The 18,132-nt window shown below is 43.0% G+C and overlaps 1 protein-coding gene and 1 long non-coding RNA gene across 2 annotated transcripts in view; one reads left to right on the forward strand and one right to left on the reverse strand.

Moving 5' to 3' along the window:
- Nucleotides 1-6,279: 6,279 nt before the first annotated feature.
- The window catches only part of GUCY2F (guanylate cyclase 2F, retinal), a 52,677-nt gene continuing 40,824 nt past the window's right edge, over nucleotides 6,280-18,132 (forward strand). The window contains exons 1-4 of the mRNA XM_013191257.3: nucleotides 6,280-7,918; nucleotides 9,137-9,438; nucleotides 11,172-11,526; nucleotides 15,318-15,402. Of these exons, the coding sequence (XP_013046711.3) occupies nucleotides 7,180-7,918; nucleotides 9,137-9,438; nucleotides 11,172-11,526; nucleotides 15,318-15,402 (1,481 nt within the window). The 5' untranslated portion in view covers nucleotides 6,280-7,179. The remainder of the gene's footprint in view (nucleotides 7,919-9,136; nucleotides 9,439-11,171; nucleotides 11,527-15,317; nucleotides 15,403-18,132) is intronic.
- LOC106042386 (uncharacterized) lies at nucleotides 11,380-15,853 on the reverse strand. Its single transcript, XR_010828464.1, has 3 exons — nucleotides 15,444-15,853; nucleotides 14,830-14,881; nucleotides 11,380-11,520 (listed from the first exon to the last, which is right to left on the reverse strand). It is a non-coding gene; the product is annotated as an uncharacterized lncRNA (long non-coding RNA).

Raw genomic sequence — 18,132 nt, forward strand, 5'->3', positions numbered from 1 at the left:
TCCGATTAGCTTTCCCACCAGTCTGAAATAAGGCCACTTTATTCCCAGTTAACTGAGAATATTTATTCCCAGTTAACTATTTGCTCAACCCTGTGGGCACAGTGGCAGCGGAAGGTTTGCACAGACCACAGGGTCTTCATGGGAGGGGGCTTTGCAGGGAGTCAGCAGAGACAGAGCTACAGGACACTGCCAGAGCAGCCCAAAGGCCTTGGACTACATGTGAAGCAGGAGAGATAAAACCCTGGTTTAGATATCAGGGTACTGTGTCATGCTCCATAATTTGTTTATTTATTGATTGATTGATTTTTCCCTGGTGCTCCCAATTATGGATGAAGCGGTGTTAGAAAATGGGGATATAAAATATCATTGCATATGCTACTGGTAAGTTAATAAAGTGTATTGTGATGAGAGAGTTCTTCTGAGCTGGGCAGCCCAGATGCTGGTAGAGAAGTGAGTTGGGGCTGCATGGACATGTGGTTCAGAGCCTGGGGTGGTTTCTTCCTCTGCTGTTGATCAATATTCTGTATAACATCCAGCAGGTCACGCACCAGATGATCTTAGACGTCTTTTCCAACCTAAATAATTCTATGGAAAACAAACAAACAAAAATAAAACAACAACAACAACAACAAACAACAACAAAAAAAGAACAAAACAAAAACTTGGCCTAAGTCCTGCATGGTGGAAGTTATAATTGAGGGTACATAACTCTTGATTTTTTTCTTTACACCAAAAGGAACATAAAACTTTGGGAAGAGTACTTATTTCTTATGCAACCTAGGGTAGATAGATAGTTAAATTTTGTGTGTTCTTATTCTCCAAACCTTTAAATGGTGATACACCAAATATCTGCTAGAGGTTTGGGTAGACTGATAACAGGGGCCAAAGGTTTTCAGGTGATGGGCAGGACTAGAGCTGGAGGAAGAGATAAGAGCAGTAGTGTATGGCCAGCACAGTAGTTCAATATCCAAGTTAATGTCTCTCCAGTAAACATTTGAAAGTTCAGATATATAGATAAAGTTGTAAAACTGGCTATTTTCTTCAAGCTGCCAAAAATGCTGGAGGCTAGGAGCAACTTACTGGGACAGAAATATTCCGGGATTATTTTCTCCCCGGGGTTTGTAAAGTCTTGATGTAAAGCAAATGCAAGCCAGTGTCATGTTCAAACTTTATTTTAGGGAGAAATGCCATTTATCAGATCTGGCAGGATCTGATAAATCCTCCAGTGAGGTTATGTGGTTGCGGGAAAGTTTGCAACATAGTGAAGTGTAAGTCATCATGCAAAACATCAGCCAGCCATTCATGAGTCAATTGACGCATTTGGAAGCCGTGTTACCATTCACCGTGAACAGAGCTGGCCAAAGCCCATCATTCTTTGTCTGCCAGAAGATTTCGTGTGATTTTATTTCTTTTTCCTTTTCATATTTTTGGCTGGGCTGCACTGACAGCGTTTATTTCTGAACCGTCCAAGGAACTGCAGGCTTCCTGAGCTCTACAAGTGCTGGGTGGGTTTGCTGTTCTCTTCGGGTTTTCTGTTAAAGCCATCAATGAAATTGTCATTGTCATGGAGCTGCTGTGGCTGGCTTCCAGGCTCCTTTGCGAGGGCCAGGCTTGCAGAGTATACATCAAACACTCAACTGCTTTCAGCTTCCCTGCCTACGAGACAGACCTGCTCGGTATCTTTATTTACAGATAAAACTCCTGGCAATTTCTAAGGTCTCCAGACACATATCCAGGCATGTCTCAGATTTTGTTGAACCGTATTGAAAGAAAAACACTTTAGACTCATTGGGCAAGTGCTTTTTCAGTTGATACCACGTGAGATACTCACTCCATCTCCTCCAACACCTAATTTTAACTTGCTTAATAGTCCAGCCTCACTTAGCCTCATGTACAGAAAACAGTGAACAGTAGCCACTTTTTAGGTCAAGTCATAGAGGCATCTAAGATGTTTAGAAATATCCCCTGGAAGAGGAGTGTTTCTCTATTTATTGCTATGTAACGAGCTTCTGGAGACGAGGTTGTCAAATTAAACACTCGGGTTTTGATGCCTAAACAAATACACATATTAATACCTCATCTGGTGTCATAACGCCGGTCTCTGCCAGCTCTAATATTGACTATCCAAACTACCTGCAACGTCATATATTCCACTCAGGTCAGTGCCAGAGACCTCAGATCTCACAGGCTACAAAAGCAGCATCCAAGAAAATCAAATAAATGAAAACGTCTGGGGAAAGAAGTCACCTGAACCTGACTGTACAGGACTGCTCGGGGCTGACAAGTAGCAGCCCTGGTGCAAACCAGATAATCTGGAGAGAAAAAAACGAGAGAAAGGGATTCCATGTGAAAACTTGAAAACAGGGTAATGTGGCACAGCAGGACACTCCCACCCCCCCAAAAAAAAGACAAAAAACAGCACTGCCAAAACCGTGGGACATCAAATCCTCCTGCGCTGCTCTGCCAAGAAACTGATGTCAGATCGGGTTGACATCAAGCTCACTCCAAGTCACGGAAAGGACAAAACGGAGAGCAACTCGTAATGAATTACAGGATGGAGATTAACTAATGCCAGTCAGTGAGGCTGAGAGATGATAAATCTTGTCGGTTTGACTTTACATCATTTTCTGATGGAGTCGTAAGTCTGGCATATAAAGGCAAGCGGTGATGTTGTCTCAAACTCCTACAAGGTATCATCCAACTGAAAGGTGATATTGAGGGAGAGAACTAGTGCTGCGCAGTCAGTGTGTCCACATCATAAAGAAATATAAAGTGATTAACTGATAACATGAAATAAAATAGTAGATGAGAATGCCTCATTTGGCATTTTCTGGTGGAGCCTCTGGGGGATCTCATTTTTTTTTCCAGTGCTGTTCAATAACTGTATCACATTATCTTGAAAGAAACAGAAAAAAAAAAATCATTATTAATAAAACATGAAGATTGGTCTGGACCTCTCATTTAGGAGACACATTTGAAAAGTATCCTTTAAACCAAACCCAAATGGGTTTGTATACGTTTGGGAATAAAAATTTCATGTCACACTCCCAAGGCAGGGAGTTGTATTGAGGAAAGCTGAAACGAGCTTGCAAGCAGTGATGCTGCGACTGTGCTCATGTGAGCGATAGCATTAAAGTGGAGAGACATGAAATGAAATGGGTGACAAAAGATGCTATCAGCTCTATATTCACCCATTATGGAGTGGGGATTGCTAACAAGTGCTGTTTCTAATTTATCCAAGAGAGGGAGAAGGGAAATTTTAAAATTAATGTGGAAAGTGCTATACGGATGAAATCCTGAAAGCACGCTCTATGGCAAAAGCCTGAAGGAGTTGTTTATTTATTTTATCCAGAGGATGACTAGGATGTGAGCTAATTATGGTGTGCAAGTGCCTACAGGGAGGTGATATTTATTGTGCTTCCTGGCTTTTTGTTTCTCAGGCAAAGGCGGAGCGACAGCCAGGCACAGGAAGCTGAAGCCAGACGCACTAGACATGAGGTGGATATTTTTAATGTTGACGGTAATTAACAGTTGGAATAATAGACAGGGGAACCTGGCAGATCCTCCAAGGCTGGAGCTTTTAATTAAGGCTCGGAGGAAGTGAAGAAAGGCTAACGCTGGCGTTGCCATCTCTCGATTTTCTCTAAAATCAGTGGAAATGGAGACTTTTCTGCAGGAAGAGTTGGAAGGGGAGCCAAACCTTCCCCTGCCTCTCTCTGCTGGCTGCAGAGGGTTTCCAGCTTTAGTCAGCAGTACCCCGTGGGAGAAGTCATTACAAAATGCATTTTATTTCCAGCACGCTTGAGGAGCTCGGCGCAGCAGCTCCTGGGAGGCTGCTTGGCCAGGCTGATGCGGGAGGTCAGAGCAGAGATTAGAGCACCCTCTTCTGCTCTGAAAATTTAAAGCAAAGCGAGACAGCTGCGCCTCAGCCTTCCCATGGGAAATGTTATGGATGTATGAGCGCACGCATCACTCGCTCGCTTTGGTGAATACAGAAGTGTTGGGAATCCGATGGTATACAAATAACACAGCATTACAGAGAAATACTATATGATGTGGTTGTTGCTGCAGTGATGAGCTGAAGATTTGAGGAAAAAAAAAAAAGAAAGAAAAAAAGGTTTGGGGACATAGGTAGGATCTTTAACATTAATTCCAAACAAATAAATTATCCTATTAACTTTTTTTTTTTTCTTCAGCTGCAACACTTACTTTGCTTATTACTGAGAAAAATCATACAACGCCAAGACCTGAGCTTGTTTTGCAAGCATGGCAGAGCCCTTTAGGGTAAGAGACCTGGCAGAGAGATTTGGGGTAACCAGCTTGCCATACAGAGGGTGGACTCCTGCCACTGGCATTATGTGATTGTACGAGGTTCTGTTCTTTCGCTGGGAAAACAAGAAGCAGAAGAAAAAGGAGAAAGTGAGGGAGGTTTCAACCCACTTGGCTATAGAAAAATATGAATTGTTTTATGGCAGAGTAAGCACACTAGTAAAAAGATCTCCACTTCAATTATTTTTTAATCTTTCGTTGGTGAGGGTTTGACCTACTTTTTTTTTCTTTTTTTTTTTTTTTTCCCCCAACATGGGACATTTTAATGCTATAAACATGCCCCAGAAGTGAGCCAGTGGAGCTACTGCAGGAGGCTTTGAAACTGCTGATCCTGAGTGGAGCAGCACAGTACCATTGTCAATATATAAAAAAAAAAGACAACGGGGAACATATTAGACATGTATGTAGCCATAGGTATATTTGGATATAGATATATACATAAATTAAACTTTTACACTCAATTCAAAAAATCACACTCCTAGTGCACGAGCTTTATTTAATTTCACTTTGATCTGAGCCTGGCGTGTAAGCCTAATGCACGAGTAGCATACATAGCTGTGTTCTGAGTTCAGGCTTGACGTTTGATGTCTTTTAAGCACTTTCCAAAAGTGAAGCGCTCTGGTAATTCCTGGTAACTGTCTCGAGCTGCACCAGTCCCCGGTGAAGCACATTTCCAGGAACCTTCCTGGATCCATGCAAGGAAATGAATGAATGGAAAGAAATGAATAAAAAGAATGGAAAGAGCTGCTCTCCCCACTGCATCTGAGTGACTTTGTGACTTCCCCTAATCATTAGTCACAAAGAACGAGCTACTACTGAACATGCGCCGAGGAGATTGTATGATTTATATGACATATTTTAAGTTACTGCCACTAAAAGGTTGAGTTACAAATGGTTCCCTGTAGACCAAATGCTGGTCCTACGGCCTCAGATAAATTACTGCAAGGGGCTTCCTAGCTAGGGCAGGTATGGTGATGTTCAAGGTCTTTACAGGTTGACAGTTTTATTGCCAAGTCCACTGAGGAAGGAAGGTGTCTGGGAATGCGGAGGGGGCTATTGGGGGCTTCAGCTGTAGGGAGAGATCTAAAAAGCCCAGGGAGATAAGAATGTTATGCTGCAGATGTAAAAAGCAATGTGTGTGTCATGATGGGTACCAGAGAGAAACAAGGAAGGTGGGACTGTAAAACATCAGCGGGATGGTGGAGCCTGAAATCAAATATTCTGCTTTCCCCAAAATCAAATATTCTGCTTACCCCAAGCCTAAAATATCTCTTGGCTCCGCTGCTTCAGGGTGGAAGGGGAGCTGTAGTGCACAGGGACTTAAGGATCTGTTCTGCAAGGGGCAGAACCCAGGAGCTAAATCCTACTAATCCAAAGGCAGAGCCTTAAGATGCTATCCCTACAATTAGTGAGTTAGATATGAGTAAGTCCTTGCACTGAAGCAGTTCAGAGTGAGGCAGCCTTGGAGTTCTGCGAGACCTTCAGCGAGGTCCAAAGATCTTGGGGTGAAGCACCCCAAGTCATGAAACCCTGGAGGAGAAGGATGGTCCTCACCAAAGGGGGCACAGGAAGATTTTGAGACTGCCGGAGGGTCTCGGAGCACCAGCTGGGGTGTCCCGTGAAAATCCAAGCCTGAAGAAGGTGGGCACTTGCACGGAGGCCCACCATGCATCGCCTCTCCCTGGGGCAGGACCCACGTCCCAGGAGATCCATCACCACCGGTGAGATGCTGCTCTGCTGGTGGGTGGCTTTTCCTGGAGGACTCTCTCTGTAGAGGACCTGTGGGTGTATTTATAGCACACTCAGCCTCAGTGGATGAAGATCCAGGACAAAAATACTTCTCCGGTGATGAACAGGTAAGCTGGTAAGGGGGCTGCTACTTTTAGAGCACAAACCTGTTTGGATCAGCAAATTTTCTTAGCCATGGGATGACGCTATTGATGGTGGAGGAGCTGCTGTGGGTTTGGGATTTCTGTGCCTGGCTGTGAGGGGTGAGTCCTTTACTCCCCAAAACATATGGCTCGTAGTCTTTAATAACAAATATTTTACACCAAGTTTGAACAAAAAGCTTCTGCCATTGCACTAGTTAAACAGTCCTTAGCTAAATTCCAATCATAATCCTGCTTTTCCCTCGTTTTGTGACTACCTTGTTTTCCACATTTCCTTCTGCCAGGTTTAAAAGACACTGGCAAATGAGGTAAGTTTGACCTTGAAAAACCTTTTCAGAAAGTTTTAAAATCATATGCACTTACATAGAAAACTCTAAGAACCGGCATATATGGTCCAGTACCTCTTTGTGTGCGTGTGTTTATGTGTATATGGGCTCTGGTTCATTTTCACAACTCACTGAGGTTTTGGGAGTGGCAAAAGTTGCTGGCTCAGTGCATTTTATCTTGCTGTGCTCTTACATATGTGCTTTTCTGCGTGGTTTGGGATTTATCTTCTGAGGAACTGAAAAAATACTGTATGCATAGGTTGTGTTTACTGCTGCAAACAAAGCAGAGTCACTCTTCACTGGCTCGTTTCAAAATAGATTGCAAAACTTTTTAAAATGTTAATATATTTGTGCATTTTAGGACTACAGTGAGTTTAACTGGCAATTGGTAGAGTTGTCTGTGTGGTACAATGGCTTTTGTGGTGCACATCCATGGGGCTATGCAGGTTTTTGGCACCCCATACACTTGCATCTTGAGAGCTGTTGTATAATTTGGGCTGATTCAGCTCTACCTACATGCACCGAGCAAATACGTATACAGGAAGGCAAATGTAATCTGCTTTTCTTCCAGCAGCTGGTAATGCACCACTTGGCTTCCTGAAGAGCTCAGCTTCGGTCTCCCTGCCTGTAAAACAATGTCATTTCTCCTACCGTGCCCTAACAGCTTGCTCTGGGTGCTGTCGAGGCACATTAAGTTGCAGCCGTTCAACACTGGTAATTCATTCAAGACGTTTTTCCACGCTCTCTGGTGGCTGCTGTTGGGAATAATCGCAGTTTCCCCTCCAGTGCATTGTTCCATTTTTAAAATTGGACTGCTCGGACCCTGGGACTGTGATCCCTTCTTCTCCAAAGCCTTTCCCCATGCAGCTGCCAGGTTAGCGGTGGAACGAATAAGCAAAGACCCTTCGCTAGACCTTGGCCAGAGATTGGATTATGTGGTCCTGCAAGAAGATTGTGAGACATCAAGAGCTCTGGTTAGATTCATTGACTTTGGAAAATTTTCCTCAGCTTTTGTAGGCCCTCTGAACCCTGGCTTCTGTGAGGTGGCTACGCTTTTAGGGGAAAACTGGAATAAAACCATCTTCTCATGGACGTGCATCAATTATAAACTGGATTCCACCACCCATCACCCTGCATTTGCCAGGACCCTGCCCTCTCCAACCCAAGTTTTGTTTACAGTCATGAAATATTTTAACTGGGCTCACGTTGGCATCATTGCTTCGAACCAGGATGTTTGGATGGACACGGCCAACAAGTTAGCGAGTGCACTAAGGAACGAGGGTCTTCCTGTAGGCATTGTTACAGCCATGGGTAAAGGAGAAAAAGGCATTGAAGACACTTGGAACAAGATCAAAAAAGTTGGTGGCATTAAAAGTAAGTGCTCTGAGTGTTTTGAGTCTCACTCCTTTTATTTTTATTTTTATTTTATTTTATATTATTTTATTTTATTTTCTCCAGGGTATTGACTGCATTGTTATCAATGAACATAGCCTAGAGAATGAAATTCTGAAGTTATTTAAGTCAAGCAGAATTTTATCTCTGACCTTAACAGAGCCAGGGATTCATGTGAAAGAATGCTAGACATTTTGTATGTGATGGAGATAGGATAAAATAGTCTACAGCATCAAAGACTGTGTCCAGCTTGTGTGAAAAGACAGTATTTAGTAGAGATGGGTGTCTCAGCTTGACCCTATTAAGTGTAAAGAGGGGTTTGTAGGAAGGTTTGTATTGTTGGTGTTTTGGATTATCAGAAAGCTCATGCTTTGGAAATGCTGTGTCCTTGCTACCTGGGTTCAGTGAGTAATTGGGGGTGAAAACCAGTGTTATACACCACATACTAAAGCAACAGAAGCATCCCTGCTGGTGTACAACACATGTAGTAAAGAATGATCCGTTTTCTCTTAAGAAAATGGGTAAAAGCCTTGTTGTCCTGGTTCAAAGCCCTTCAGGAAGTCTGTGACACAGCTCTGATCCTGGATGTACATCTTTGCAACCAGCACTGCAAATCCAGATGAGGATGCATTTTAACTAAAACTTGGCTTTTTAGGCTAAAGGCTAACAAGGGTAGGAAGGTGGTGTCTAACTTGAGTTTTATCAGTGCTCAGCTCTATGATGGAGAGCAAAACCACCTTGGGTGGGTTCATCTCATTTCCATCGCTACTCTCTGTTTGAGTTAGCGATGATGGGCTGCTTCCATTAACAAAGAACCAGTCCCTTCTCAAAGATGATTCATCTGAGCAGCTTAAGCTCCCTGCTGGATATAGTACGTGATAAATCACTGCCCAGAAGTACCTGTTTGTTTCCTGTAATTCAGGCACCTGAAAAAAATGCCTTTGTTCACTTCAGCTCCTCTTTTGTCAGGAATACTTTCTTTCCTAAGGAGTGTCCAACCAAAATCTCTATAGCTGGTGACAGGACAAATGGGTGGAAGTTGGGCATTGCTAACGACTATGTGGTGTCCGTCAGCTCAGGGCACACGAAGGGAAGGCTCATGTCTCAGTTAATGACAGCATAGGACCATGATTACACTTCTGTTTTGTTTTGAAAAGCCCAAATGGATTAATAACACTGTCTGTGGTCCTTGTGTTTCAGTTATACTTCTGTGCATGCATTCTGTGCTCATTGGAGGGGAGGAACAGGCGACCTTACTCACAAAAGCTCAGGAAATGGGACTAACGGATGGAAGATATGTCCTCATTCCATATGACACTTTACTTTACAGTCTTCCTTACCAAAACAACTCATTCTATGCCCTTGACAATGACACCAAGCTCCAGGAAGCATATGATGCTGTGCTGACTATTACTCTGGAGTCTGGAAACAGGACTTTTTACGATGCATTCAGGGAAGCTAAAGAAAATGGTGAAATAGCCAGGGAACTGGAAGCTACACAGGTAAATACTCTTCCTCTCGAGCTTTTCTGGGACGTGGTAACAGGACACGTAGTTCAAGCAATAATTACAGAGAAAGGACAGGAGAAAGGAAATCCAGACTGTGTGTGCTTGTATTTTGAGAAAAATATGGTGAAGGCTGGGTGTTGTCTGCATTTGTTTGGAAGAGATATTTCTCCTGATTTTCTGGCAATCTAAGTCAGTTAGTTCAACTGCAGAGCCATGATGGGAATTCAAGAGAAATGGGCTGTCTCTGAGGCTCTCAGATTTGGTTTAACTTAGTTAACGGCAGTAAACCCAAGCTAAAGTGGTCCCTCTTATGGTGGATAAAGTCTGTGACACCAGTTTAAGGCACCAGAATAGGATTTCCACGTGTGATAATTTTTGGGGGGGTTGCAACAAACAAAATACTGGATGCTTCTAGATGGTAGTGCTTATTATCATTGCTGCCTCGTGCTTCTTAGCACTTCAGTCAAAGTTGTTCTTTTGAACATGCCAGAACAATTATCTCAAAGTCTATCTAAACAAACAAAAAAAACCAAAAACAAACAGACAAACAAACAAAAAAACAAAAACCACAGTCAAGTTCTACCTTGTAGACATTAGAAGAATTGGAGACTGCTGTGCTGGTGAGGAGATGCAGGATACAGCTGCACTAATCTTCAAATCCCACCAGGATCTTTCAAAAAATTTAAGCACTTTTAAGGCACAATTTATCAGATCTGCATGGATGTCTACTTTAGAAAGAAAGGAATCACGTCTTATAAGCATCCATATCTTTTCCTTCACTGTAATGAGAGCCCAGGTTAACTATACAGAGTGTAGGATTCTTCACTGTAGATGTCTACATCTGGTCAACAAATCCCTCCATAGACATCAACTTCTACAGTTCCCAACATTTCTTGTTTTATAATGAGTGTATTGGCTATAATCTCCCTTCAGCTACCTACTGTGAAAAATCATATGTCTATAAAAACAACCATTTTTTGGGGGGGAGAGTGAAAGTTACAGACTCTTAAATCAAGTCTGGCACAGAGGAGAGCAATGGAAGGAGAAAAGGCTTTGGTACCCCAGAGAACAGGTTTTCTCTGGCAGTGAATTTTATGTCTTAGGAATAATCAGTGCTTTGACAGAGACTTGATAACACAAGTATGACATTTTTCCTACCTGGGTAGGGAGCCGAGTCTCTTGCTGTGGTCTTTTATTTGTGGAAAATGTTTTAGCTCAGTCCTTTGAGGCTGGCTGTGATAAAAAGACAGCTGAACATCAGGCTCATAGTCTTGGCTCTTCCCAGAAAGTAATTTTACTTAATTTTAAAAATATTTTGAAAGTGTATTTTGGGAAGCAACCATAAGAAATGTTCACATATGTTTTGGACAGAGCTACCTTCAATCTAAGATTCTTCAAACCCATTTTTCTGGGAGCCTTAATGCTGAAAGGTTTGAGTACCTCCCTTTAGCATTTTTGATACTTCAGATGGCCAAAAGTTTTCAAGATCTTATACCTAGACTGAATGTTGAATGGGAAACAAAGATATTCAAGTCTTCTAATATATCCTCCTAGATCCAGATATTAGCCTGAGTTTGCACAGAAGGTCTGTGACAAACCTGGAGAACAAAACCAAGTGTCTCAATTCTTGAGTTTACAGATAAGCTAGAGGGACATCTTTTGATGCAGATTTTAAACCAGAAGCTGGCAGCAGTATATCCTGACCAGAACTTCATCTGTAATTTCAGGTTTCTCCACTCTTTGGGACAATCTATGATGCCATTTACTTCATGGCAATGGCTATAAACAGCGCTCGGAAAAAAGGAGCTTGGGTCTCAGGAGTTAACATAACAGAACACACGAAAAATGTCAGTTTCCCTGGATTTAGCCAGTGGGTAGAGACAGACAGCTGTGGGAAGTGGCTGAGCAACTATGTGGTACTGGACACAGATGGTCATGGGAGCCAGCTCTTCCCAACCCACTTGCTGGACATGTCTTTAGACGATGTGAGATCCCTCGGCCAGGACATCCACTTTCCCAGTGGAGCCCCTCCCAAGGCAGACTGCAGCTGTTGGTTCGATCCAGACGTTCTCTGCACTGGAGGTAAGAAAAACAAAGTAATATGGTCAAATGTCATCAGGCCTACCCTTCTTATTTATTTAATCTTTTTTTTCTTACTCAGTGTGATTTCCTAGTAAATTAGATCTCCCCAAAGAGAAAAGACTAAACCCAAAAAATTCCCATGAAGATGACTGGTCATCACACTACTTGTAGCGGGAGTCCTATGCAGAGATCCCACTATTGATCCACAAGATTCTCTTACTGTTTAGATCAATAATGTTGTTGCCACTTTTGGGTTCTAGAAAGAGTTTTCCAGGTCTAACAGTCAACATGTGCAAGTAATATACGCTAGATAGCAACCAATATATGCCAGTGGCTCCACCCAACAAAGTGTCCCTGTCCTTTTGATGGACAGGGCACTAAGAGGATTTGTGCTGAAGACATTGTTCTTATGCTGCACTACTGCAGATGCTCTCACCATCAGCCCCGGTTAACCCCAGCTTCTTTAAAGAGTTAGGTATGTGGAGTTAAGGCTCATCAGAGCTCACCAAGAATAGAAAATAATCATTATTCAAAGTGTTGGAGTAGACAAATGAAGTGGTCATTGAAGACTTAAGAGAAGAAATATTTTCCTGGGTTTGCTAGATTGAGCACCGGTTTCACTTACTGTTTTTAACTTGAGGCAACTGTGCTGCAGTTTTAAAGTCAACAAGGAAACCTAATTCTCAGGGTAGGATACTTAGCTTCCACTTGACATATTTATTTATAATAACACATATTTACTCCTACTGTTCTAGATCTGACTTAAATAGACAAACTTAACCACTTCTACAGAATATTTCATTCAGCAGCTGAGGAAAGCACTCCCCTTGGTTCAGCTGTAGCTAGTTTAAATTAGAGTAAAAATAAAATAGAGCTCCATGGAAATTGGAGATATACTGATCTTAGAGCAGCCAACAAGCAAATATAATCTCACCATATATCTAATTCTGCATTGTCACTAGGAAGAGAATGGCAATTCAGCATCGCATTGCAGTTATAGAAAGATCCCACTGATTTTTAGAGAGATCAGATTTTATGTTCCCACCTTTACAAAAGCATAAAAGCATTTGTCAGTGAAGTGGCAATTTATTATTATTACTAATATTTCAGAGACTGGATTTTATGACTGGAACTAAATCTAGGCCTCAGTCTGGCTTTTGTATGGAGTTAGGGTTGGAGGAGGTGGGGATGTGAAGCTGCCAAGGTGCTCAGAGAGGGAGAGAAGGGTCTGGAGATCCCCAAGGAGGAGCCCCCAGCCCCTCTCTGGGCAGCCTGTGCCAGGGCTCCGGCACCCGCCCAGCCCAGCAGTGCTTCCTGAGGGGCAGAGGGCACCTCCTGGGCTCCAGGCTGGGCCCGGGGCCTCTGGGCCTGGCCCCGGGCACCCCTGAGCAGAGCCTGGCTCCGGCCTCTCGGCACCTCCCGGCAGTGCCGGTGGCCATGGCTGGCAGCCCCCGGAGCCTCCTCTGCTCCAGGCCCAGCAGCCCCAGCTCTCGCAGCCTCTCCTCACGGCAGAGGTGCTCCAGGCCCTTCGGCACCTCGGGGGCCCTGCGCTGGGCTCTCCCCAGGGTGCCAAACCCTTTGATCTCTCCAGGAGCTGGCTCCCACACCTATCGTCTCTCACATGGTAGCAGGCTCCCAGACCTCTTATCTCACTCACTGATTAGACTTGATGTCTGCAAGCATCAGATGCAGGCAGAATAGAGAGCACCCTCACCCAGGAAAAAAATAGGAATAGAAGGAGATGGTAGGACAGACTGTGATAAGCATGTGCAGTGTTTAGCCAGAAAAATGCACGTTTATGTGTGACCAGCATTCCCATCCTCTCCATTACCCCATTCTTGTGCTTCATCAACCCAGCCCCTTCCTTTTCCCCATTTTTGTCCCTTAATCTGTACATCCCAGCAGTTTCACATACTCTCACAGTCCCTTTAAAGCATCCCTCAATGAGTTCAACACAATCCCCCAAATCCCCTCGAGTATGACCTTAAATTTGGTCATTCAGGTGAGCCCGTTTTAACCTAGTTTTCACTTCTAATGAGTTACAAAGTTCTGACTAAGTTTCCTCAAGGCTTTACATGGTGACATGAGCACTCTGGTCTTTGGTATTGCCTCTGCTAACTCCGGTTACTTAGGATTTGTTTATCTGGGTGCTTATTTTTCACTTCTTTTGTCCTTTTACTGTTTCTCATTCACCCCAGTGAATTTTGTGCTTCAACTAGCTCTCACTCAGCTTATCAAATGCTGCTTCAGTGAATGAAATGGGACTTAGGCATTTTTCAGCTGTGGAAGAGTCCTCACACCGTGATGGGTTACAGGGAACTATCTGAGGAAGCTTAGGAGACAGCACTGGTAAAATCAAAAAAAACCAAAACAAAACAAAACAAAAAACAACACCACCAACGACAAAACCAAACAAAATAAACAACCAAACCAAACACAACTGGACACAGAAGAGAACATCAGCAAACTCCACATTATTCCTACCACAATGTGGTCTGCCATACAAATTCTCTCTGAAATTGTTAGATGACCGTGCAGGGATGTGAGATGGGATTTTCATACCCCTACACTGTACCACTATCTTGTCGGGAAGGCATTTGCTCCTTTGTGCGGCAAGAAAACCAACCCATGCCCCTGTGACTGGGTTATTCAAAGTTATTCTCTCTTCAGTAATAGGTTTCCTAGCAGATGACCACAGGTGCAGAGCACCAGGTGTCCTGCAAGTCTGCCTCTAAGCTGATCCAGTCCCTCTTTTTTCATGTGTCTAGCCATGAAAGCAGTGTGACTTATATGCATAAGGACAATCAGGGACTGGAGCCCTGGGCTGAAACAGAAAATGAGTATAAATCTGTCAGGAAAAATTCAGCTAAAATGGTTTGTCTGCTCCTGGAGAAGATGCCATTTTTCAAAAATTCCTGCAGCTTTCACTGGGAAGCTTTATGTCTCTATGTCTCACAAAGTGCCCTGAGACTTAGGTGCAAGAGAGTCATGAACTTTTTATCAACCCAAATTTCTGCATGTTTGTTTGTGTTAGAGGATCTCTGAACACAGAGAGAATAAAGTAAATATAAATAAAAGATAGAAGAGGCAGAGGCAGAAAACTCTTCCCACTTGAATTGAGCTCATCCACTCATGTCAGTTTTCCTTACCCCCTAGCAAAGAAACTCATGAGCAAACTGTCTCCAGTACGTTCTGTCAATGGGCCCATTGAGACATCAGCCTCATCTCCCTGCTCTTCTGCTCTTTTCAGCGTTAGACATCTGTAGCAGGGAATGAAAAATCCCAGATGGACTGGTGACTCACACTGGCAGTCAGTTTGGTACCACATGATAAAGCTTCTTCAGTGTTTCAGTTCCTGGAGAGAAGAGGGTCAAATGTTCAGAAGTTACGAACTTTGTAGAAGCTGTCTGTAAGACTTAATTCTTGTCTGTGAGTCCAGTTATTTACTATTTTTCCCACTGATTCAGGGCTCTGTATCTCGTTAAAAAAAAAAAAAAAGGAGAAAAACATTCATGCATCTAAGTAAAAAATTAAAGCAGTTTCATGCAAATACAGTCAGCATTTGTGTATTCACAAATTAACATTAAATAAGAATCATTTTCTAGCATCTTTTTAGCTGAATATTTGACTTTGTAGTCTAAAGACTTTATATTGGTGATTTTAATATTATTGCCTAAATCAAATTAACTTTCTTATTTATTCTAACTATTTAAATATCACTCCAATTCTTAATTATTATTCTAATTAATTAATTTTCTAATCCACTGATTTTCCTCCCTCTCTTTGCACAGGAATTGAGCCTACAATCATGATTTTGGGAGCAATGTTGGTATTTGCCCTGGTGCTTTGTGCTGTGGGCCTAGCTTATCTTATCAGGTGAGAATTGCAGCACATATTTGATTTAGAGCCAATTTTACCTTCTGTGGGAGGCTTGCTAGCAGCTTGAGCCATGTGTAGCAGGTTTGGTTGTGGTCTCTGCTCTCCAGCCAAATATTTCTTCACTTTATTAAGTGATTGAGGCTTGGGTGGTGTGATCATTGGTTCTGTAGTCTTAGGAGGAGCCATTTCACACTTAATCCAGTCCAGCGTTGGAAGAACATTGTAGTTTGCTGCAGGAAGGATTAACTGGATGATGTCTCTGAAGCATTGCGAAGATTACTATCTCTTTGGAAGTGCAAAGTACGCCCTACAAATCAACAGGAATTTGCTTTGAGAACTTCAGGGTGGAGACCAAGAGGGCTGCCATTTTAAATGTCTTTTTTCTTACTCCAGATCATTCTTTTCTGCATTTCTGTCTCCTATGTGATTTACCTACCTAGCACATAGGCTGACCCTCTTTCCTTTTTCCATGCATTGGAAAGAAAGAGAGAGAGACTCTCTCTGGAAAGGGTTTGGAGCAATGAACTAGAAAACCTCTTTATTGTCAAGCCAATTTATTCCCTGCTATGAGCTGGAGTCCAGGTCCCTGGTCACTCATGTTGCATATACATTGTTCTGGGCATGGGATTCACTCTGGAGCAAAACAATAGCCTGCTGAGGAAGAGACAGTTTCCACCAATTGTACAAATCACACTTCTGTCCCAACTGTATATCCAAGGTGGACGTGAGCCAACATGGACTTGGTGGCTTGATATTTGCAAGGTCAGCATAGCCATAATCTAATGTACTCTTCTACTCCAAACTCTCCCCTGGAGGAATCTGTCTGTCGTTGGTGATATCTACATGGTACAGGACTGAAATTAGAAGGCATATTTATTCAGCAGCAATGGGTTCAGCATAGCAGGGCTCCTGGAATGTCCCATCCAGCTCAGCCTATCAAATCATCCTCAAACATGTTCTCTCCCCACTCCTGAATCATCTCTCCAAACCCGTATGATATAAGGCCACCCAACAAGCAACACCTCAAACAGCTCCCCTGCTTACAACACACAGCTGCTTCTAATACTTGATAATTGCAGGCACCGAGGAGGTGGCCTCCATCCACCCACATCTTAAAGCCCTGCTCTATGCCTTGGCCACCAGCCTCTACAATTACACAAATAAAAGACATTTTTTCTGCCTATTCTACGTGAAAGCTGTTCCACAAGTACTAGACTGTGCCTGGGAAGGCTTAGTCGTAAAGTAAAGATGTATGGCCATCTGCAGGGGAAAAGAGAGGAAAAAAATAAAGTCTAGTGTGACTCAGACAATGATTTATGTTAGGGCAGGGCATGTCTGGAACTAAATTTAAACCACAGCATGGACTGAGTTCAGATGTGGGAGCACTAGTCTAAGCTCTGCCAGGGATCTGCTGTATGACCTTAAATGAGTCACTCCCCTCTCTGTGCTTCGCTTTCAGCAGCGGGGTGCTTTCCTCCACGCCTGGGGGAGAGGGTGTGCATGATTGAGCACAGTTTTCTACGGGACAGGTGAAGGGTACATGAGTGATGAGCTTTTTGCATGGAGCTGACTTGGGTGTCAAGAGGCAAAGCAGTTAGAGAATGATGATAATAAATCAGCCAAGGTGATGCGGACATATGGATGAGGCTCCCTCTGAACTCCAAAGAGCAATGCTGTTCTAAAATGCCCAGAGTGGTGCATGCAATGAAAAAGTAAATCATGGATATTTTGCAAAATGAACCCTTCCACAATATGGTTAGTAAAAGGAGTCTTACTGCCAACAGGATCAAATATGTTTTTTGGGGATCTCATTAGGAAAAGTTCTAGTTGTCTTAGCAGACAATCAAACATGAACTTAGTCTTACCAGATGACCAGACATCTGCTGGAGTATAAACAAAATACTTTGAACAAAAAAAAAAATAATAATGGGGGCAATGGAGAGCTTTTCTTTTCCTTTTCTGTACTTGTCTGATGAATTTTTGACTGTCTCATCGACAGTATGTTTCGTGCTCAGTGTTAGACCTTGGCATTCATTGAAAGAGTGGTGTGTGACTTCTGCCTCTTTCCTAAGTCCACAAAATGTCCAAGTGGTAAGTATTAGGGTCAGATGAATCCCAGCTGAAAACTACCAATGAAACTCTGGAATGTTTCGTATTAATTTGTGCAAGCCTGTCTGAACTAGCCCATGAACGTGTAGTCCTTGCTAGTGCATCCTTTCCTGCTGTGAGCTTTTCTGCTATGCCAATTTTAGAGAAGCTGGGCAAGTAGCAGACAACATCTTTTTTTCTGACAAGTACATTGAATTTCCTATCTCCCCTGTGGCAATTCTGCAAATCTGGTAGTCTTTCAAGGAGTCCAGAGTCATCCCTTGGAAAACAAGCAGCAGCATCCCTGGGAGATGCCAGAAGAACATTTGTCCTGTGCTGCACAGTATGCGATAGACATCTCATCTGGCTCAGATCCTGGAAGTAGATCTGAATCAGCACAGTCTTCTGCTTGATATAATCACTCACGACCAAGAAGAAGAGCACTGGCTCAGCAATATTGCTTCCAAGACCTCCACACTGCATTGCCACATACAACAAAACTCTCATTCCTTGTAGCCTTTCCCTCTGTTACGAGTTTGCAGTCATTGCAAGGAGGTATCTTGCTGTGAGGTTCGTACTGCACCATGCTACAATATTCATCTAGCACACTTTGATGGTGACTGTTGTCCAGGCTGCTTT

The sequence above is a fragment of the Anser cygnoides genome, chromosome 1 (genome assembly GCF_040182565.1).
Source record: "Anser cygnoides isolate HZ-2024a breed goose chromosome 1, Taihu_goose_T2T_genome, whole genome shotgun sequence".
Classification (NCBI taxonomy): domain Eukaryota; kingdom Metazoa; phylum Chordata; class Aves; order Anseriformes; family Anatidae; genus Anser; species Anser cygnoides.